Source organism: Littorina saxatilis, linkage group LG11, assembly GCF_037325665.1.
Source record: "Littorina saxatilis isolate snail1 linkage group LG11, US_GU_Lsax_2.0, whole genome shotgun sequence".
Taxonomy (NCBI): domain Eukaryota; kingdom Metazoa; phylum Mollusca; class Gastropoda; order Littorinimorpha; family Littorinidae; genus Littorina; species Littorina saxatilis.
In genome coordinates, this window is record NC_090255.1 from 31,555,916 (window position 1) to 31,578,415 (window position 22,500).

The 22,500-nt window shown below is 42.8% G+C and overlaps 2 protein-coding genes across 4 annotated transcripts in view; both read left to right on the forward strand.

Moving 5' to 3' along the window:
* Positions 1-22,500, forward strand: part of LOC138980604 (alpha-amylase-like) — a 335,113-nt gene that overhangs the window by 257,732 nt on the left and 54,881 nt on the right. The gene's annotated exons all lie outside the window — the stretch shown is intronic.
* LOC138980250 (transcription factor GATA-4-like) overlaps positions 1-22,500 on the forward strand; it is a 46,469-nt gene that overhangs the window by 6,593 nt on the left and 17,376 nt on the right. For 2 of the 3 annotated variants that reach the window (XM_070353095.1, XM_070353098.1), the window contains exon 2: positions 10,563-11,541. In XM_070353095.1, coding sequence (XP_070209196.1) covers positions 10,665-11,541 — 877 coding nt within the window. In that variant the 5' untranslated portion in view covers positions 10,563-10,664. Of the gene's footprint in view, positions 1-5,265; positions 5,449-10,562; positions 11,542-22,500 lie in introns of those variants that run through there. The other variant, XM_070353097.1, reaches the window with a different exon arrangement.

Below are 22,500 nucleotides of genomic sequence, written 5' to 3' on the forward strand. Positions count from 1 at the left end.
AAAAAAAAAAAAATCGTGTGTGTTCTAAAGAGTTGCGGAATACAGTTTTTTTAGTGTCTGTTGAAGTATGTATGTATACTCGTATGTCTAATGATGCGTTGTGCGCATTTTGAGACGACTTTTTACCTGTATCCATATTATTTTATGACGACGGCAAAAATGTAAAAGACTCTTTTGAAAGGACCTGGAATCAATCAATATCAATATGAGGCTTATATCGCGCGTATTCCGTGGGTACAGTTCTAAGCGCAGGGATTTTTTTGGATTTTTTTTTTAATGCAATTTATATCTTCAAGGCGCAGGGATTTATTTATGCCGTGTGAGATGGAATTTTTTTTTACACAATACATCACGCATTCACATCGGCCAGCAGATCGCAGCCATTTCGGCGCATATCCTACTTTTCACGGCCTATTATTCCAAGTCACACGGGTATTTTGGTGGAAATTTGTTATCTATGCCTATACAATTTTGCCAGGAAAGACCCTGTTGTCAATCGTGGGATCTTTAACGTGCACACCCCCAATGTAGTGTACACGAAGGGACCTCGGTTTTTCGTCTCATCCAAAAGACTAGCACTTGAACCCACCACCTAGGTTAGGAAAGGGGGGAGAAAATTGCTAACGCCCTGACCCAGGGTCGAACTCGCAACCTCTCGCTTCCGAGCGCAAGTGCGTTACCACTCGGCCACCCAGTATCACGGGGACGCAAATAGTTGGAGGGGGAGGGAGCCGGGGAAGGGGGGAAGGGGGGGGGGTCGTCGGAGGCCTGACTGACTATTAGGGTTTAACGTCCTCTTAGACCAACTGGTTTATATTGGGACAGGTATTGGTAATACGCTGAAGATATGGTGTGATGCTTTGATTCGAACAAGCCCGCAGTGTTGCTGTCTTCTTCGACACACCAGCATTGGGTTTGTCTCGTCAAAGTATTGAGATACGATCATGATAATCAGAGACGAGAGATGATGCATGCGTGTCTTCATGTTTTCCAAGCCCTGAAACTTTCGCTGTAAACGTGGGATCTTTTTCGTGCGCATGTGTGCACACGGGGGTGTTCGGACACCGAAGAGAGTCTGCACAAAGTTGACTCCGAGAAATAAATCTCTCGCCGAACGTGGGGATCGAACCCACGCTGATAGCGACCAACTGGCTACAAAGCCAGCGCGCTACCAACTGAGCTACGTCCCCGCCCCGTCGGAGGGGGTAAGGCAGGTCGCTGCACAAAGATATCTGACAGGAGTGTTGCCGCTTTAGTGCTGTAATTAAGTCGTGTGACAGGTGCGACCTAGAGCAGTACGGATACATCATGGACAGACAGGGAGACACTGAGGTCTCACATTTAGCAACTAATATCACACTTTGCAGTACATTTCAAATAAAAAGATTCAAGACCAAAATCCATCTTCACAAGTAATACGCCAGAAAACAGTGCGATGCGTCTGGAAACACCTCCGCGCGGAGGGGTTTTGTGGCCAAAGATTAAAGAGGGAAAATGTTCTCGGCTCGCACGGCAGCAAGCACTATGTCTCTATAGACTGAAATGTAGACACGCCCGACAAATCTGTTAGCCGCGGAAAGGATCGGAACTACAAACCTTCTGCTCGAAAAAAACGGCCATGGGTCATTCCGTTCCTAACCCCCACACCTCTTTTCTCTCCCCCCCCCCCCCCTTCTCTTCACACCCCCACCCTAATCCAAGTCCACTTTATCTTCTTTTTTTCTCCCTACCCTCTCCCCCTTAAACACAACAACAACGGCAGCGGCGGGGCGAAATCGGCAGGCAAGTGCAAAGGTTATCGCCAAGTTTTGAAAAGGTAAAGCCAGTATACATGGAGTTTACCTGTTCCCTATTGACTCGGGGCTAAGGCTTCAGTCGAGTTTGATTCAAAAGTCGACAGGGTTTTTTGTTCCCCGTCCAGCAGGTAACAGATTAGCGGGATATATACGTGTATCGGGTTTATCAGCTGCAGTCAAAGATAAGTGGTTATTTTAATCAGTGGTTAAGAATCGAATGGTGGGTGCGATATATGTACATACTGAGATAGATAGAGAGGTCTGCCGTGTAGACTGTGTGTATTTCATGCGGTGACATACGCTGACCTAGGTTGGAAGTTTGAGCAGGTACAGAAACATAATTATATGTGATCTCTTCTTCTTGTTCGGCTTCTTGTTCTTCTTCTTCCGAATCATGAACTGGGTCCTTTTTTTGACGTTTTAAGTTCAGCGAGTGGAGTTTTAGGTAGAGCTGATTAAAAAAAAAACGCACACGCACACACACATACACACACACACACACACACACACACACACACACGAACACACACACTCGCCTCACGCACATGACTTAGAGCCTCTGATGGCGCAGTATTTTGACATTTATAAAGCTTTTGAGATTCTGAACTTGGCACATCTGTGAGCAACAATGAACACAAAAGGAACACTAAGACCGTGCCAAAAACAAAAAATGCACACACATGCAATAAACATGTCAATCATACACTAGCACTACACACCTCTTAGTAAACTTGCTAGTACTCCTACTTTTGATGTAACTTACATTACCGTCAGGGGTCGCGAACATCTACAAACGAAGGGAGACAACCTGCGAAAAGTGCAGTTGAGAGTTACCTCTCTTTGACGAGAACGGACACCGGTGCTCTCCCCTTGAAGTCGTGACGTGTTTATAATGCCATCTTAGCCGCTCAGCGCGTGCACAAACACTGGCCAGCTTGATATTGGACTGGTCAAGATTTATTGTTTTATTGGTCACTTCGCCAAGGCTGACCAGCCCTTTTCATTTCCTATTACAGACAGTATTATACACATTTTCTTTTTTCTTTCTGTTACTTTGCCGTGGTATGTGCAGTGGTATTCGGTACAATAGGTAGACTGTTTTTTCTCATGTAAAATGTCTGTAAGTTTAAACTTGTAATTTTTGGCCCTTATGTTCATCAATACTTTGACCTCTATGAGATCCGGGTTACGATACAGATTTGCAGTATATTATTATATATTATGGTCAATTTACACTGAGTAAGTTCAGGTGAAATGTATTCGCTGGCAGAGTGTAAGAGCATTTTCCTTTACTTAAAATAATTTTAATGTTGATTTTTTAACAGCTGTTTTTTGATTGACTGAACAGATTTAAAGTGGTCAGGATAATGTCCAACTTTGTGTTTATATTTACGTGTTTGTGTGTGCGTGTGCGCGTGAGTGCATACGTGCCTGTCAGCAATAAAAGGATGGTTATAATTTGTTGGAACGACCTAAGTCAGTTCTGAGGCACACACACACACACGCACACACACACACAGACACACACACACACACACACACACACACACTCTCTCTCTCTCTCACACACACACACACACAAACACACACACACACACACACACACACACACACACACACACACACACACACACACACACACACACACACACAAGCATCGTCACCGTTTCATTTTATCATTCAGTTTTTCACGTACTTCTATATTATTATTAATCACCGTTTAGTAACAGATGGGTCTTCTCCTTGGCGTTCATAACGCTCATAACAGATGGACAAAGCGAAGTTTAGTAACACATGGCTAAAGCATATTCGTGACAACAGATTTATATGTCTGCGAACCTGAAAGTGATGCGGTTATGATTTACTAGTGAGCACATAATACAGTGCTGCAAACAAAACGATTCATAATTTTGCGGTTTGTGTCAGACAACAGCTGTATGTCGTGGCAGATGTGACTGATTTTTGATTAACTCTTTAACTTCCCATTCTAGTGGTTGTCCGTGTTTGTAGTCACCGTTACGTTTAAAACTTTGTCTATGCTCAATAAGCTGATTTCATGCTCAAAACCAATGTAACTAAACATTTCCGCGTGTTTTTATTTGATGGCCGAACCGTTTTATTAAGTTTTGGCTGAAGTGAATATCCGATCGAAAGTTGAGATTTCTCAAAATGGGCGACATCTAGGCTTACATTTAATTTTAAAGAAAAGACGCGGCGGATTTATTTTTCTGCGGCTTCAGCAGAGGATTCGTAAAACAATGTTCTAGTTTGTTGTAGCACCAGCTGTCTCGCTTCATAGATAACTTTGCTTGATGATCATTTAATTGATTCGGTGGTTGACTTTTCTACCAAAATTGTTTCCCATTTTTCTTCCCCTTTTTAGTCTTTCTGACCTTTCCTGCCATATTTTCATTTCCAGAAATTGGACGAACATTCTTACGTGTTAGCACGTGCAGGTTGTAAACTCGTCACAGCATCTTCATTTTCATTTCATTTCATTTTCATTTTCATTTCATTTTCATTACTTTATTGTCCCATCGCTGGGAAATTCGGGTCGCTTCCTCCCAGTGGAAAGCTAGCAGCAACGGAGTCGCGCTACCCAGGTGTCTGCGTGTTTAGGTGTATTCAGCCACCTGCACTTATGGCAGAATGACCAAGGTCTTTTACGTGCCATTGTGATGACACGGGGGTGGGACATGGCTTCCGTCTCTGGGTCTGCACATAAAGTTGACCCGTGTCCGTCCCGGCCCGAATTCGATCCTGCGACCTTCCGATCACAAGTCCAGTGCTCTACCAACTGAGCTACCGGGCACGTTTAGGTTTTTGTCACATGCTTGAGTGATCAATTCATTGATTCGGTGGTTGACTTTCCTACCAACATTGTTTCCCATTTTTCTTTCCCGGTTTGGTCTTTCTGGCCATTTATCCATTTCAAAATACAGGACGAACATTCTTACGTGTTAGCACGTGCAGGTTGTAAACTCGTCACATCATCTTCACAGCCACGTGTAGGTTTTTGTCACATGCTTGTGGGATGCCAAAATGTAACCCGCTGTCTCGAGGAGTAATTACATTAACAAGCCAAGTGGAACGGCCGTGAGTCAAGAGACTGTGAAGAGTGCTGGAACACTACTGCCATAGTTTTTACTACCCCCTTTGGTCCCCCCCCCCTTCCACTTCCTTCCCCCATCCCCGCCTCCCCGTGTGGCCGTCATAAACCACCAACAACCACCCACCATCGTTCTCGCACCGCCACCTACACCGTAAAATCATCTCGTTTGTTTTCCTGCCTAAGTTTTTGTTTACCCATGCATCGTTGCGCGCATGCGCGTGTGCGAGTCAACAAATCTCCAACTAAGTGACACGAAGCCTGCCACACAAGAAATCCGAAACTGCGGCGGGGGTAGAGAAGTGCTGACTTCATTTGCACGTGCGCACGCAACGGGGTTTCTGATGAAAAAGAGCTCGGGGAAGGGAGAGAATCCTACTACGCTCCCGCCGACTTTTGATGATAGAATCGTGATGGAGTTTTGATACACTCTTGTGGTGCGAGAGACAGACTGAAGAGTGTGTGCGTGTTTATTTTGCCTAGGTAAAGTTGTGCAACAGAAATAGTAGTGTGCTCTACAAGAAAACTTGTCTTCGTGTTTTGGTAAGTAGTTCCAAGAGTATTTTTATTTTAAATCTGGCTTCGGATTTGAAGGGTTCTCCCCACCTTCTCTCTCTCTCTCTCTCTCTCTCTCTCTCTCTCTCTCTCTCTCTCTCTCTCTCTCTCTCTCTCCTCTCTCTCTCTCTCTCTCCCCTCTCTCTCTCTCCTCTCTCTCTCTCTCTCTCCTCTCTCTCTCTCTCCTCTCCTCTCTCTCTCTCTCTCCTCTCTCTCTCTCTCTCTCCTCTCTCTCTCTCTCCTCTCTCTCTCTCTCTCTCTCTCTCTCCTCTCTCTCTCTCTCTCCTCTCTCTCTCTCTCCTCTCTCTCTCTCTCTCTCCTCTCTCTCTCTCCTCTCTCTCTCTCTCTCCTCTGTCTCTCCTCTCTCTCTCTCTCTCTCTCCTCTCTCTCTCCTCTCTCTCTCTCTCTCTCCTCTCTCTCTCTCTGTCTCTCTCTCTCTCTCTCTCTCTCTCTCTCTCTCTCTCTCTCTCTCTCTCTCTCTCTCTCTCTCTCTCTCTCTCTCTCTCTCTCTCTCGTTTTCTTAGTAGTGTTCTCAGTGTCTTTCTTGCATCTCTTTCTCTTTGGTAAACCCTTCAGAGGTTACGAGAATAGTATCTGGATGTTGTGGTGGTACGATTCGTTTACGGACGAGAAGAACGATTAATTAGTGTGGTGTGGTTTCACTCTCGGCTGCAGATGTTATCACTGACAAGCCTGTACGGTATTTTGTGGAGTGTTTGCTTTGATTACAGTCTGTCAGAGATAGTTTCTGGTGTCTATCTGAATTGAGCTGTTTTTCTGTTTGTTTATGTTTTTCTTCTCGATAATACCTGTCCTATATTTTGTTTTGTATTTTTTCTTTAGGTTTCTGTGTCATAAGGTACGAAACTGTTATCCGCGCCGACTTTTATTTTTATAATTTTTTTATTTTTTATTTTTTTTTTTTAGGAAATTACAATTTTCCATACGAATTTTGAGGCTTTTTATTTGCAAGTTAAACTTTTTTCATCTGCTTTATCCGTTCTGTGTTTTTCTACTTTCTTCTCTCTTTCTGTTTTCTTTCTTACCTTCTTCCTCTTTACTTATAAGTTCTTTGTGCTTCTCTGCATTTTCTAGTCACAATTTAATGTTCGTTTTTTTTAAATTTATTTTTTATCCATCTTTCGTTTTCACGCAACCTTTAACTTTTATGCCGTTTTGGTGTTCAAAATATGATTACAAACTTCCAGATGCGAAAACACTCAGGCAGAGTAAAGGCAAAAATATTCTTCCCTTATGTCATTTTTATGCTATCTCATTCGGAGGTTTTTGTAATATTTTCACGAACAGCCGGCTTTTGCAAAGGCTTGATGCACACCAGTCTAAAACCAGCCGCATAGATTAACGGGAGATTGGAACCAAAGTTCACATTTTGCAGTAAATGAATAGATGAATAACATTTTACTAAATAAATAAAACATTTACATTGAAAAAACCCGCCCCTGATATGGCCCTTCGTGGTCGGCTGGGCGTTAAGCAAACAAACAAACAAACAAACAAACATTGAAAAAAAAATTATTGTAGTGAGTATGTATTTGTGTGTGTTTCTCGCAGCACTTTTACAAAGAATAACATAGCAAGGACGAAGAGAGAGGGCTAACGAGAGAGAGAGAGGGGGGAGGCGGCAAACAGAGAGAGAGAGAGAGAGAGAGAGAGAGAGAGAGAGAGAGAGAGAGAGAGAGAGAGAGAGAGAGAGAGAGAGAGAGAGAGAGAGAGAGAGAGAGAGAGATCAACAAATAACATAGAAAATCATCCTGAACTCAGGTCAAAATGAGTTCGGCTCATTCTCTCCCTGACCGGACGCTTCAGTCCTACGCGAATCTATCAAAACAAAAATACAGAGTTATCTCCCATATGGTTTTCGCGAGCACTGATCTAAATTTGAGATCAGTGTTCGCGAGACGAAAATAATTGCAGATTGGCCGACTTCGACAGTGATCTCCGTTCTGTTCTTCACAGCTATATGATAAAGACATCGTTCTAAGGTCAAAACAAGTCGAAATTTTGGGACTGCTGCCGGAAGGAGACCGTAATATATGGTTTCATCACTGTCAACTGGTTACAGAAAAAATCGTCTGCTCCAGTTAGCGCCGAAACCAAACGGTTGATTATCACGTGACACTTTTGCCCTATTTACAGTAAATACAGCCGCGAAAAATAGCTCGCTTGAAACTGTCTTACATATCAATTCCTTTGTAATTTAAAAATTACAAAACACCATGAAAAATCATTATCGACGATCGCGAATCTGCTTATATCAATAATACATTACAAAAAGCTCTAAATATGTTAAAAAAAATCGGTTTCCTTGCCAGACAAGAAAACTCAAGGCATCATGTCAGGGAGAGAATGAGCCGAACTCATTTTGACCTGAGTTCAGGATGATAGAACATAAGAAAGGAAGGGGAAAAAATGACAGAAAGGAGGAAGCCTCAATGAGGGAAAGAGCTAAGCACATCAAATAGAACAGAAGAAAGGAAGGAAACAGAAAGAATGAGGCCTCAATGAGGGGAAGATGCAAGGAAGGAAGGAAGGAAGGAAAAAGTGAGAGACGTTGGTTGGTTGGATAATTCACGGATAGTAAGAGGTTTGAATTAAAAGCGGGGCGGGGATATAGCTCAGTTGGTAGCGCGCTGGATTTGTATTCAGTTGGCCGCTGTCAGCGTGAGTTCGATCCCAGGTTCGGCGGAAATTTATTTCAGAGTCAAATTTGTGTGCAGACTCTCTTCGGTGTCCGAACTCCCCCCCGTGTACACTACATTGGGTGTGCACGTTAAAGATCCCACGATTGACAAAAGGGTCTTTCCTGGCAAAAATTGCTTAGGCACAGTTAATAATTGTCTACCTATACCCGTGTGACTTGGAATAATAGGCCGTGAAAGGTAAATATGCGCCGAAATGGCTGCAATTACTGGCCGTAAAAAATTTCATCTCACACGGCATCACTGCAGAGCGCCTAGAACTGTTTCCACGGAATATGCGCGATATAAGCCTCATTGATTGATTGATTGAAAAGCAGGACAAAAATACAAACGCGTAAGAACAGCGCAAGGTTGAACAAGCTACCAAGAACTCGAAGTGTTTTTTTACACCAGCAAAACCTAGGGGTTTGCACCTGCTCCCTAGCACTGACACCTTCCCCGATTGATCCCAACACGCAATACTGGTCAAGGCAGACATGTGTTGAATGCAGACAGACACCCACCCTCAAGTCCACTCGACCAGCCATCCCTAACCACTCGACCCCAGCCCCCTCCACTCTCTCCCCTTCCTCAAGGACCGCAGAGGGGCCATAAAACATGGGTCAGTTGTCTTTGACAAATGCTCGCGAAATGTCAGCGTCACACTCTTTAAGACCATCAACGCCTGGCCGTTAATTACCGAAGCTGGTGTTAATTGGACGAGGTGGTTCTTAACCGTAGAGACAACGTCTGTAACCGTGCTAAACAATGGTTAGTTTGTTTTTGGAAGAGCTTGTGTCCGTGCAGACTGTGGCAAGACTTGTGGTGTGGTAGTCTCAGCCAGCCCAGGTTGTTGTCCTAAAATCTCGTGAGACTGAGGAGTTTGCACAGTGTGGTCTCAGTTCTCCTGTGAACGTTGCTTCGTTCGCGGGGTGGAAGCTATAGTGGGCTGCAGAGTGACCATTCTTTGCGGAATCCAAGGAAAGTGATAAGGTGGCTTCATCATCATTCGTGCAGAGCTAGTTCTTTTTGGCCTGGTTGTTTGAACAGGTGATATAGTGTGTGGCTAGGGGGAAGTTTTATCACAGACTCGGAAGGTAAAGTTTGATTTTAAAAATATTTGTGTGTAACTATGTCCCAAACTCTCCGGACTTCTTCTGTATTCCTTCGTTTCCTGCAGTACGTTTGGGTAAATATTGCTAAGGTTTTTGTGTGTGCCAGTGCGTGCGTGCATATGACCTTGACGGGAGTTTGTTTTTATCATCTTCTAAAGCGAGTGATTTGATTCTTTCAACTGTCGTCTGTTGCATCCACTGAGAAAAAAAGGTGTTTGGACTACGCCGAGCCAAGATGTTCGCGAAAGTGATGATCACTATTACATATTCTTGCATTATATTTGACCTAAATGAACGAATTCAGCAATAGCTAACTAACTAACTATAACTTTCCGGCCTGTTGCGTCTAGGGTATCGCGCGTGAGAAAAGACAACAGCTTGGAAATAAACGCTGGCGCTTTTTTTTGTGTGCAAGTTTAGCTGCTATATGTTATTGTTGTATTGCCACTTGTATGTCATTTGTAACAGCTCGGAAGTGACATAAGGCATGTGCTGTATATATATAATATTATTATTAAATAACACCTTTGGCTTTTTGTGTTTGATGTATGCGGCGGTGATTTTGTGCACAGCATTAATACTTTATAGCTGCATGCATGAAAACAAAGTTGGAAGCACCGCGAAAGTTGCGTTTCATTGTCTTTGTTTAGCAATGTTCAAAGTTTGTATGGTTTTGGGTAAAATACAGGTCGTGTGCAAGATTAGACCTTATAGTTAAATTGTACATTTATTTGATCATAAGGTGAAGTTTTGTCGGATCTTGGCGGTCTGAAACGGTCATATTTTTGTACATTTTTTGTTTTTTTGTTTTTTTGTTGTTGAACGCCCAGCCGACCACTTAAGGCCATATGAGGGCGGTGCTGCTTTGACATATAACGTGCGCCACACACAAGACAGAAGTCGCAGCACAGGCTTCATGTCTCACACAGTCACATTATTCTGACACCGGACCAACCAGTCCTAGCACTAACCCCATAATGCCAGACGCCAGGCGGAGCAGCCACTAGATTGCCAATTTTAAAGTCTTAGGTATGACCCGGCCGGGGTTCGAACCCACGACCTCCCGATCACGAGGCGAACGCCTTACCACTAGGCCAACCGTGCCGGATATATGTTTGTACAGCGTTCTATGGTTTCAAAGTCAGATAGGCATGACTTCACTGCTTTAAACTGTAAAGTCAATTTTGATGTTAAGTATTTTAAGGTGGGGTTGGTTTTGTTTTCAAATAGACAAAGATTAAACGTGATTGTTTTGTATAACGAGTGTTTTCTTCTACTTCTGTCACAGTTTTTCAACACTCTGACCTAACGCAGCGGCTTCGTCCAGCCAGTCCATGTCCGACAACTCTTGCCACTGCTTTTCCCACCAGTTTTCCCCCTTGCCTCGGGCATGCAGGCGAGAGTGAGCGCGCACAGCGGGCCTTTACTCAAATCTAGTGACGTGGAACGCTTCTTCCACTCTCTCGACCAGCCCGCCGTGACGTCATCCGCGCCTCTGACGTCATCGTCCGCATTGACGTCATCAACCTCGCCTCAGCGATACCACCCGCATCATCACCACCACCACGACGATAACGCCACCAGCAGCGGCAGTTCCTCGTCATCTTCGACTGAAGAGAACATCCCCCCAGTCTCCACCTTCCTCCCTCCCCTGAGCGTGGCTGCCCCCACCTCCCTCCCGTACCCGCTCCCTCTCTCCCACGACTACCAAAACCACCTCGCTCCTACCCCCACCACCTCCGCATCCTCCTTCCTCTTGCAGGAGAGGCAGCAGGAGAACGTCAGCTACCTTACCGACGGCAAGAAGATGTATCAGAACAGCCTGGCTCTTCCGCCTTCCGCGCCGGCCTACAACCACCACGACAACGCGGCTGCCAATGCTTACCTTTCAAGCACCAGCCCAGTGTACGTCCCTTCCACGCGCGCCATGCTCCCAGTGCAGTACATGTCCACGCCGCAAGGAGTGACGTCAAACGGTACGTCATTGTGGCCGACGTCATCAGACTCTTACGCTCCGCAGTCACTCCATCCCGGCGTCAGCGGTTCTTTTCCCTTCGTCTCTCCCTCCAACCCGGGTGGACAGCTACCCTCCCCCACGGGCCGCGCTGACCCGGGTATGGGGGTAGGAGTGGGAGGGTTCGGGTCCCCGCTGTCCAGAAGCAACGGTTTGAACCCGTACTCGCCATACATGACGGGCGGTGACCTGTCTCCCTGGAACTCCTTCAACAACATGGCGATGCAGCAAGGCTTTCGTCAGACCGGACCTGGTGAGTAAAATATTTTGTTGTTGTTATTGTTGTTTTTCTCGGTTGTGTTGGTAGCGGTGGTATTGTCTTTTTCTCTTCTTGTCGATCGCCTTTTACCCTCGGATTTCAGCTCTGGAGATGAAGCTGGTAGTCTTCTGCAGGCTTCTGTACGGGCAGGAGGCTCATGCAGTCCTGATGGTGGTGTTCTTGTCATTGTTGTCCCTCCTCTTGTAGTTCCTGTGGGTGATTTTGTTGCCCCTGTGCTTGTTCTTCTTTTTATTTGCTTCTGCTGCTGATAATGCTGCTGCTGCTGCTGCTGCTGCTGCTGCTGCTGCTGATGATGATGATGATGATGATGATGATGATGATGATACTGTTAGTATTGTCTGATCTGTTGACTCTGACTTGCTGTTTAAAAGTCCAACCTTGAGACAGAAAGTGGTTTTGTCTTAAAAATAAAAGTCTATAGCAGTTTCTCCCCAAAAAAGTTCCATTAGCCTACAAGTCAACATATTTCTCAGTTGCACTTAGTTCCTATTTTGTAAATTTGTAACTCTTTGTCACACACAAAAATGGTGAAAATTAAGTCACTAGACACTACATTTTTGCCATATCATGGATTTAAAATCACAAAAGAAACAATTACAATTCTCCAGCAAATTTGTTACAGCGTCGTGAAAGTCACAGTTCTTAAAGAAGAATATTTCTTACTGTCTCTTAGTACAGTTTACGCTACATAGGGCCTACATGTGAATTTGTTACAGAAACTCCCATTGCACCTAAAAGAACCCTCGTGACGGGTAAAAGAGAAATCAAAGAAACAGAGAAGATGGATTGCAGTGCAGCACAGTTCTAGAAATAAAACAGCGTCGACAGAGCCGGGCGCAGGGCGCGGAATCAATTTATAGGGCAATTAAAGTCGAATTAGAGGGTAGAGCAATTAAGGTCGAATTATATAAGAGGGCAGGGAAAGACACGGAGAGACAGTAAGAGTCGGAGCTCTGAGCTACCCAGTCAATTAGAAAGGCGTCAGAGACAAAAGAGTGGCAGGTTAAATTGCGCAAATTGTGAAACGTGCGTGTCTTGCATGGCATACTCCTTCTCCCTTCGTCTCTGTGTGTGTCTCTCTGTCTATCTGTTGATCTGTCTATCTGTTGATCTATCTAATATTTGGACTATCCTTCTGTCTGTCTGTCAGTCTATTCGCGTTTCCCCCATTCACGCTGTCTTGCTGTCCGCCTCTCTCTCTCTCTCTTTCTCTTTCTCTCTCTCTCTCTCTCTCTCTCTCTCTCTCTGTCTCTCTCTATCTCTCTCTATCTATCTCTATCTCTCTATCTATCTATCTCTCTCTCTATCTCTATCTCTCTCGCTCTCTCGCTCTCTCTCGCTCTCTCTCGCTCTCTCTCTCTCGCTCTCTCTCTCTCTCTCTCACACACCTCTCTCTCTCTCTCTTTCTGTCTGTCTCTCTCTCTCTGTCTCTCTCTTTCTGTCTGTCTCTCTCTCTCTCGGTCTCTCTCTCTCTTTCTGTCTCTGTCTCTCTCTCTCTCTTTCTGTCAGTCTCTGTCTCTGTCTCTCTCTCTCTCTCTCTTTCTGTCTCTGTCTCTGTCTGTCTCTCTCTCTCTTTCTGTCTCTGTCTCTGTCTGTCTCTCTCTCTCTCACACCTCTCTCTCTTTCTGTCTCTGTCTCTGTCTCTGTCTCTCTCTCACCTCTCTCTCTCTCTCACCTCTCTCTCTCTCTCTGTCACTCTCTCTCTCTCTCACACCTCTCTCTCTCTCTCTCTCTTTCGCCCCCCCCCCCCCCCCTCCTACCCTGCCTTTCGCAACTCGTTTACCGTGTCAGTCTTGTCCACACGGTGTCAAAGTGGAATGAAACGGAAATTAACGATGAAGAAACTGGGGCATCCTAGTGCAGAAGGTCTAGGGCAATATCATTTCTATGGTGGCAGTGCTGAAATGAGGAGGAGAAAGAGAGTTTTAATGCAATTATTTGCTTGACTTATCAAGGGAGTGGAAGGGGGTTCCAATCGAGAGACAGACGTATGAGTTTAAACTCTCTTAGGAGGGGGTCGGGGTGGGGGTGAGGGGGTAACCAATTAAGCGCGCGGCCTATGTTTCTTTATTCGGCGGACTCATCACGATAGCAAGGACTTAGAATGAAGTTTATAAGAATTAAACAACCATTTGATACTGTTTCATACTTTGAAATACTTTGAGTAGCGGAACGCAGCATTTTACCACAGACAATTATTGTTCGTATCTGTTAGTGTCAGCTTCATCTTGTATTAATTATTTGCACTTCTACTTCGTAAAGAAAAAGAAGACAAGAAACTCCGGCATTGTATTCTGTACGCATTGTCCACGCTGGAACATCCACTTATGTTTTAATCGCTAATAGCAGGGCCATGATCTGCTACTCTCGCGCTACTCTCGCGCCACCTACCGTGCGAGAGTTGGAGGCCGGGAAGACCCATGGCGGCGAGGTTATTAGAATATTAGTGATCGGCTTTGGAGATTGCTAGTCCCGTGAAGAGGAATATGTGATAAGGCTGTTGACATGGCTTGAGACCTTGGCGGAGAACTTGTTTGAACAGAGAGCAAGGTCGTTGTTGTTGTGTGGACTCGTTGTAGCGTGTTGTGTGGGAAACTATAGCGGTACACAAGGGAAGATACCGGACAGTCATTAGTCATTTTTGTGGATTGGTAGTGGTGGGTCTTCGATCTGAATCAGTCTGTTCGTAGTGGGTGTATATGGCAATCCGAATGGTGCAAAAGTCCCTTTTAGCTCTTGATGTCTAAATAACACATTATTTAGCTAAATAACGCGTTATTTAGCTAAACAATGCTTTATTTAGCTATATCATGCATTATTTAGCTAAATAATGCATTGTTTAAATTAAACAATGCATTATTTACAGATACAGAAAAAAGAGAGCCCAGAGCACTAAATAATGCATTGTTTAGCATAAATAAGAGATTGTGTTTGTAAATAACTCATTATTTATAAATAATTACGCGTTTTCTCTAAACAATATATTATATGTAAATAAAGTGTTATTTAAATAAATAAAATATTATTTAGATAAATAAAATATTATTTATCTAAATAAAATATTATTTAGATAAATAAAATATTATATGTAAATAAAATATTATTTATCTAAATAAAATATTATTTATCTAAATAAAATATTATTTAGATAAATAATTTATTATTTAGATAAATAATTTATTATTTAGATAAATAATTTATTATTTAGATAAATAATTTATTATTTAGATAAATAATTTATTATTTACTGTTTTTGCCTTGAAATAGTATTATTACACTAAATAATGCTTTATATAGCTATATAATAGGTTTCCGCTATATAATTCATGATTTGGTAAATAATACATTATATACCGTAAATAAAATATTATATACCGTAAACAATTCATTGTTTAGCGCATCGCGAAGCCGTTTTTTCTCTTGTTGTTTTTTTCCACGTGTTTCCGTGGATCCACGAGAGCTCTGTTGATTCTCAAACTGACCAATCAGACAACTAGCATCTGTACACTAATTAAAGTCCCATTGTTGAGTGTGACGAAAACTCGTGGTGACGATTTTAAAACATGTTGGGTCACGCATGGTCCAATCTTACATGGTCCAATCTTACATGGTCCAACCTTACATGGTCCAACCTTACATGGTCCAACCTTACATGGTCCAATCTTACATGGTCCAACCTTACATGGTCCAACCTTACATGGTCCAATCTTACATGGTCCAATCTTACATGGTCCAACCTTACATGGTTCAACCTTACATGGTCCAATCTTACATGGTCCAATCTTGCATGGTCCAATCTTACATGGTCCAACCTTACATGGTCCAACCTTACATGGTCCAACCTTACATGGTCCAATCTTACATGGTCCAACCTTACATGGTCCAACCTTGCATGGTCCAACCTTGCATGGTCCAACCTTACATGGTCCAACCTTACATGGTCCAATCTTACATGGTCCAACCTTACATGGTCCAACCTTACATGGTCCAATCTTACATGGTCCAATCTTGCATGGACCAATCTTGCATGGTCCAACCTTGCATGGTCCAATCTTACATGGTCCAACCTTACATGGTCCAACCTTACATGGTCCAACCTTACATGGTCCAATCTTGCATGGTCCAATCTTACATGGTCCAACCTTGCATGGTCCAACCTTGCATGGTCCAATCTTACATGGTCCAATCTTACATGGTCCAACCTTACATGGTCCAACCTTACATGGTCCAACCTTACATGGTCCAATCTTACATGGTCCAACCTTACATGGTCCAACCTTGCATGGTCCAACCTTACATGGTCCAATCTTACATGGTCCAACCTTACATGGTCCAACCTTACATGGTCCAATCTTACATGGTCCAATCTTGCATGGTCCAATCTTACATGGTCCAACCTTGCATGGTCCAATCTTACATGGTCCAATCTTACATGGTCCAACCTTACATGGTCCAACCTTACATGGTCCAACCTTACATGGTCCAATCTTACATGGTCCAACCTTACATGGTCCAACCTTGCATGGTCCAATCTTACATGGTCCAATCTTACATGGTCCAACCTTACATGGTCCAACCTTACATGGTCCAACCTTACATGGTCCAATCTTACATGGTCCAACCTTACATGGTCCAACCTTACATGGTCCAATCTTACATGGTCCAATCTTGCATGGTCCAATCTTGCATGGTCCAACCTTACATGGTCCAACCTTGCATGGTCCAACCTTACATGGTCCAATCTTACATGGTCCAACCTTACATGGTCCAACCTTACATGGTCCAATCTTACATGGTCCAATCTTACATGGTCCAACCTTACATGGTTCAACCTTACATGGTCCAATCTTACATGGTCCAATCTTGCATGGTCCAATCTTACATGGTCCAATCTTACATGGTCCAACCTTACATGGTCCAACCTTACATGGTCCAACCTTACATGGTCCAATCTTACATGGTCCAATCTTGCATGGTCCAATCTTGCATGGTCCAACCTTGCATGGTCCAATCTTACATGGTCCAACCTTACATGGTCCAACCTTACATGGTCCAATCTTACATGGTCCAACCTTACATGGTCCAACCTTGCATGGTCCAATCTTACATGGTCCAATAATATATATGGACCATGTAAGATTGGACCATGTAAGGTTGGACCATGTAAGATTGGACCATGTAAGGTTGGACCATGCACGATTGGACCATGTAAGGTTGGACCATGTAAGATTGGACCATGCAAGGTTGGACCATGTAAGGTTGGACCATGTAAGATTGGACCATGCAGGGTTGGACCATGCAAGGTTGGACCATGTAAGATTGGACCATGCAAGATTGGACCATGTAAGCTTGGACCATGTAAGGTTGAACCATGTAAGGTTGGACCATGTAAGATTGGACCATGTAAGATTGGACCATGTAAGGTTGGACCATGTAAGGTTGGACCATGTAAGATTGGACCATGTAAGGTTGGACCATGTAAGGTTGGACCATGTAAGGTTGGACCATGCAAGGTTGGACCATGTAAGATTGGACCATGTAAGGTTGGACCATGTAAGGTTGGACCATGCAAGGTTGGACCATGTAAGATTGGACCATGCAAGATTGGACCATGTAAGATTGGACCATGTAAGGTTGGACCATGTAAGGTTGGACCATGTAAGATTGGACCATGTAAGGTTGGACCATGTAAGGTTGGACCATGTAAGGTTGGACCATGTAAGATTGGACCATGTAAGATTGGACCATGTAAGGTTGGACCATGTAAGATTGGACCATGTAAGGTTGGACCATGTAAGGTTGGACCATGTAAGGTTGGACCATGTAAGATTGGACCATGTAAGATTGGACCATGCAAGGTTGGACCATGCAAGGTTGGACCATGTAAGATTGGACCATGCAAGATTGGACCATGTAAGATTGGACCATGTAAGGTTGGACCATGAAAGGTTGGACCATGTAAGGTTGGACCATGTAAGATTGGACCATGCAAGGTTGGACCATGCAAGATTGGACCATGCAAGATTGGACCATGTAAGATTGGACCATGTAAGGTTGGACCATGTAAGGTTGGACCATGTAAGGTTGGACCATGTAAGGTTGGACCATGTAAGATTGGACCATGCAAGATTGGACCATGTAAGATTGGACCATGTAAGGTTGAACCATGTAAGGTTGGACCATGTAAGATTGGACCATGTAAGATTGGACCATGTAAGGTTGGACCATGTAAGGTTGGACCATGTAAGATTGGACCATGTAAAGTTGGACCATGCAAGATTGGACCATGCAAGATTGGACCATGTAAGGTTGGACCATGTAAGGTTGGACCATGTAAGATTGGACCATGTAAGGTTGGACCATGTAAGGTTGGACCATGTAAGGTTGGACCATGTAAGATTGGACCATGTAAGATTGGACCATGTAAGGTTGGACCATGTAAGATTGGACCATGTAAGGTTGGACCATGTAAGGTTGGACCATGTAAGGTTGGACCATGTAAGATTGGACCATGCAAGCTTGGACCATGTAAGGTTGGACCATGTAAGGTTGGACCATGTAAGGTTGGACCATGTAAGGTTGGACCATGTAAGATTGGACCATGCAAGGTTGGACCATGCAAGGTTGGACCATGTAAGATTGGACCATGCAAGATTGGACCATGTAAGATTGGACCATGTAAGGTTGAACCATGTAAGGTTGGACCATGTAAGATGGGACCATGTAAGATTGGACCATGTAAGGTTGGACCATGTAAGGTTGGACCATGTAAGATTGGACCATGTAAGATTGGACCATGCGTGACCCAACATGTTTTAAAATCGTCACCACGAGTTTTCGTCACACTCAACAATGGGACTTTAATTAGTGTACAGATGCTAGTTGTCTGATTGGTCAGTTTGAGAATCAACAGAGCTCTCGTGGATCCACGGAAACACGTGGAAAAAAACAACAAGAGAAAAAACGGCTTCGCGATGCGCTAAACAATGAATTGTTTACGGTATATAATATTTTATTTACGGTATATAATGTATTATTTACCAAATCATGAATTATATAGCGGAAACCTATTATATAGCTGAGTTGTTCTTCAGTACTGGTGACAGAAAGGGGGAAAAGTGGTAAAAATTCAAATCTCTAGTTTTGTTTTTGAAATATTGCTTTTCATGAAGCAGAAATACTGTAGTATCTGTTGTACATAAGAAAAAATCACTGGTTCACATGGTTCCTACATAATCTAACTTTTAAAGCTGGTTCTTGTGTGTCTGTGTGTATGTTTGTATGATGACGATAGGACCCGAAACGGCTGCACGGACTGAGACAGGAATTGCAGAGAATGTTCTTTGCCACTCGAGTCGTGTCATAAGGTACTTTTGGAATAGCAAATTTGAAAGGATTCTTCAAAAAACGGCGGAAAACATTATATACCCTGTGAGCTATCGAGGATCCTCCCCGTCTGGGCTGTCGAAACATGGTCTTGTTAAAAGACGTTTTCAAATGCGGTTAATGGGGAGATACACTCGAAGCACATTTAGCGAAGTTATGTTGCCAAATCATCAAAGATCAACATTTCACTACACGGATCGATGCACACAGTCGAAATAGATGTGACTTTCACACGACCGAAGACTACTTACTAGCAGACTAGCAGACGACAAGATCTAAATATTTAGATCAGTGAGAGCAATCCGTTGAAGAACAGTTACTCCGCTTATTCGTGCCATGAGTTTCCTTGCAGATCTGCAGTCGCGTAGTGAAATGAACTAGTGTCATCGGAAGATTCTTCTCAGTCAATGATCAAAGCACAGTAAGTTCTATGCTGACAAAAGTCACTTTCGGACAACACGACGATTGACTTAATTTATGAGCCCAAAGGTAACAATATCGACAAGAATGTACGCATTTGACATATTCATAGACAGTTTCCAACTCACCAGATCTGCCAAAGAGCCGTCATTTGTGAAAAAAACGATGATTTTAATCAGACAGGTATCGGAAACAAGTCTTGGTCACCTGCGTTATTCCTTCCGAGGCGACGTGACGGCGCCACATTTGTTTGTTTATGGCTGTTTATCGCGAAACAACACAGTTGAAATTTGTGTGTAAAATACCACAAATGTGTGGTGAATCAGTTCGTCATCTGCGTTTCGATGGTAATTCAGTCAGATTGGAGTTACTTTGAATCGAAGGCGAGGGTAACCTGCGTTATTTGTGGGACGGCGTGAACAAATTTGATTGCAATATTTTATACAGAAAGTAAATTTCAATGATTCTGGCTCAGACTTGTAGATCTGTTATGCAGTGTTTTGGTAGTGTATCTGCTTTTCTGCTATGAAGCTCATTTGGAGTGATACGCTGATCGAAGTGGGGTACCCTATGTGGGACATCAGCCGTATGCAGATTACGCCTCAGAACACTCTCGCATTTCACAAAGACAACAATAATTTGCAACATTTCAAGAACTGCATCAGTTTTATTAGATACTATTTCAACAAAAACAGCACAAACACGACTATTATCAACAACACAAAACGGGAGGTAAGTCTTCAAAGACGCACCAAGTGTGCGTTCCCATTTTTGGACGCCATTTTTGCTAGCATTTTCACAGTAAATCGTAATATTTCCATATCTATTGAATGATTTTGTTATTTTCTTTGATTGTGCCGATTCTCCTATCTCTCTGGCATTTACTGGGTGCTTTGTGACCAGTTTCTCCCCTAGACTGTATTGAAAAAATGCGTCCATCTGAGCTGACCCCCACTTGTGACCAGTAGCAAAGAACAACTCAGCTATATAAAGCATTATTTAGTGTAATAATACTATTTCAAGGCAAAAACAGTAAATAATAAATTATTTATCTAAATAATAAATTATTTATCTAAATAATAAATTATTTATCTAAATAATATTTTATTTAGATAAATAATATTTTATTTAGATAAATAATATTTTATTTACATATAATATTTTATTTATCTAAATAATATTTTATTTAGATAAATAATATTTTATTTATCTAAATAATATTTTATTTATTTAAATAACACTTTATTTACATATAATATATTGTTTAGAGAAAACGCGTAATTATTTATAAATAATGAGTTATTTACAAACACAATCTCTTATTTATGCTAAACAATGCATTATTTAGTGCTCTGGGCTCTCTTTTTTCTGTATCTGTAAATAATGCATTGTTTAATTTAAACAATGCATTATTTAGCTAAATAATGCATGATATAGCTAAATAAAGCATTGTTTAGCTAAATAACGCGTTATTTAGCTAAATAATGTGTTATTTAGACATCAAGAGCTAAAAGGGACTTTTGCACCATTCGGATTGCCATAGGTGTATTGGGCAGGAGGAGGGGGGGGGGGGTCTGGAGAGGTGGTAGAGGTGTATGTCTGCGTGGGTGTATGTTGGTGTGCCAGTGTGTGTGTGTGTCTGTGTCTGTGTGTCTGTCTGTCTGTCTGTCTGTCTGTCTGTCAGTCTGTGTGAGGATTGGTGGGCGGGGCATCAGTGTTGTGACAGAGTGGCCGTATTTTTAGAGTCAGGATTGGTACTTGTAAAGACATTACCGGTTTGAAAAATGACTACACTGAAAGTGAGACAAGACCAATGCAGAACACTGTCTTCACCAAATATTATTCACCAACATTGCAAAAACAATAGCAGAGAGACAGAGAGGGGGATATGGAAAGGGGAAAATCGACCGGTATGACCAGCCCTCCGCTTATCTGGCCACAGGGCGATGACAACACTAAACTCAATAAGATTCCAGCATCTCCAGGCATTCAAGACGCTATTTGGCGGAGAGGGCCCACGCTGGATTACAACAAGGCTTGGCTCTGCTTGGCCTCTCTTTGTTTGCAAACAAGAATCGTGGAATTTCCATTTTCCATAATCGCGGACTGTAGGGGTTTCTTATACGGGTGTGGATTTTGCGTATGGCAAAGAGAATAGTGTGGTAATATTGGAGCGGTTAAAATGTTTTGGGTTGAGCTGGGTTGTGTTTCCCGTTCTTGTTTTGGGTTGGATTGGATTGGATAATTTGAATATTGAATATATTGCTACTGCAAATGTAAGTTTGTTACATAATTATACCGCTTTGACATAATCAGCAGTATCAAATAATACATGTATAAATGCGAATACGTCACTGCACTTTGATGCTTTATAGTGAACTCGGCATGCATTGCTGGATCACCCCCCGCGGGTTAGGGGGAGTCCCATATTGGTTGGGACGAGAAAGAATTTACCCGATGCTACCCAGCATGTCGTAAGAGGCGACTAACGGTTCTGTTTCTCCTTTTACCCTTGTTAAGTGTTTCTTGTATAGAATATAGTCAATGTTTGTAAAGATTTTAGTCAAGCAGTATGTAAGAAATGTTAAGTCCTTTGTACTGGAAACTTGCATTCTCCCAGTAAGGTCATATATTGTACTACGTTGCAAGCCCCTGGAGCAATTTTTTGATTGGTGCTTTTGTGAACAAGAAACAATTAACAAGTGGCTCTATCCCATCTCCCCCCTTTCCCCTATCCCATCTCCCCCCGTTCCCCGTCGCGATATAACCTTGAATGGTTGAAAACGACGTTAAACACCAAATAAAGAAAGAAAGAAAGATTGCTGGATCTAGTCCGTGGTTTGTTTAATCCCATACTGATTCATTATGGCACCATCTTTATGGGACTTGATCGTAGTTAAGAGTAAATATTTTTTTTGCGATGTCACAGTGACTGTAATGTAGATGGCGCCTTTGTGAAAGAAGCAGCCAAATGACAGGGGGGAGGGGGAGGGGGGGGGGGGGTAGAGAGTTCACGAGTCTAAAATGGTCAAATGAAAACTAAAAAAAAAGTTCAAACAAAGCAAAAGACAGATGGAGCAAATGAGAAAAGAAACAAACAAACAAAGCTACAAAGAAACGAAGACA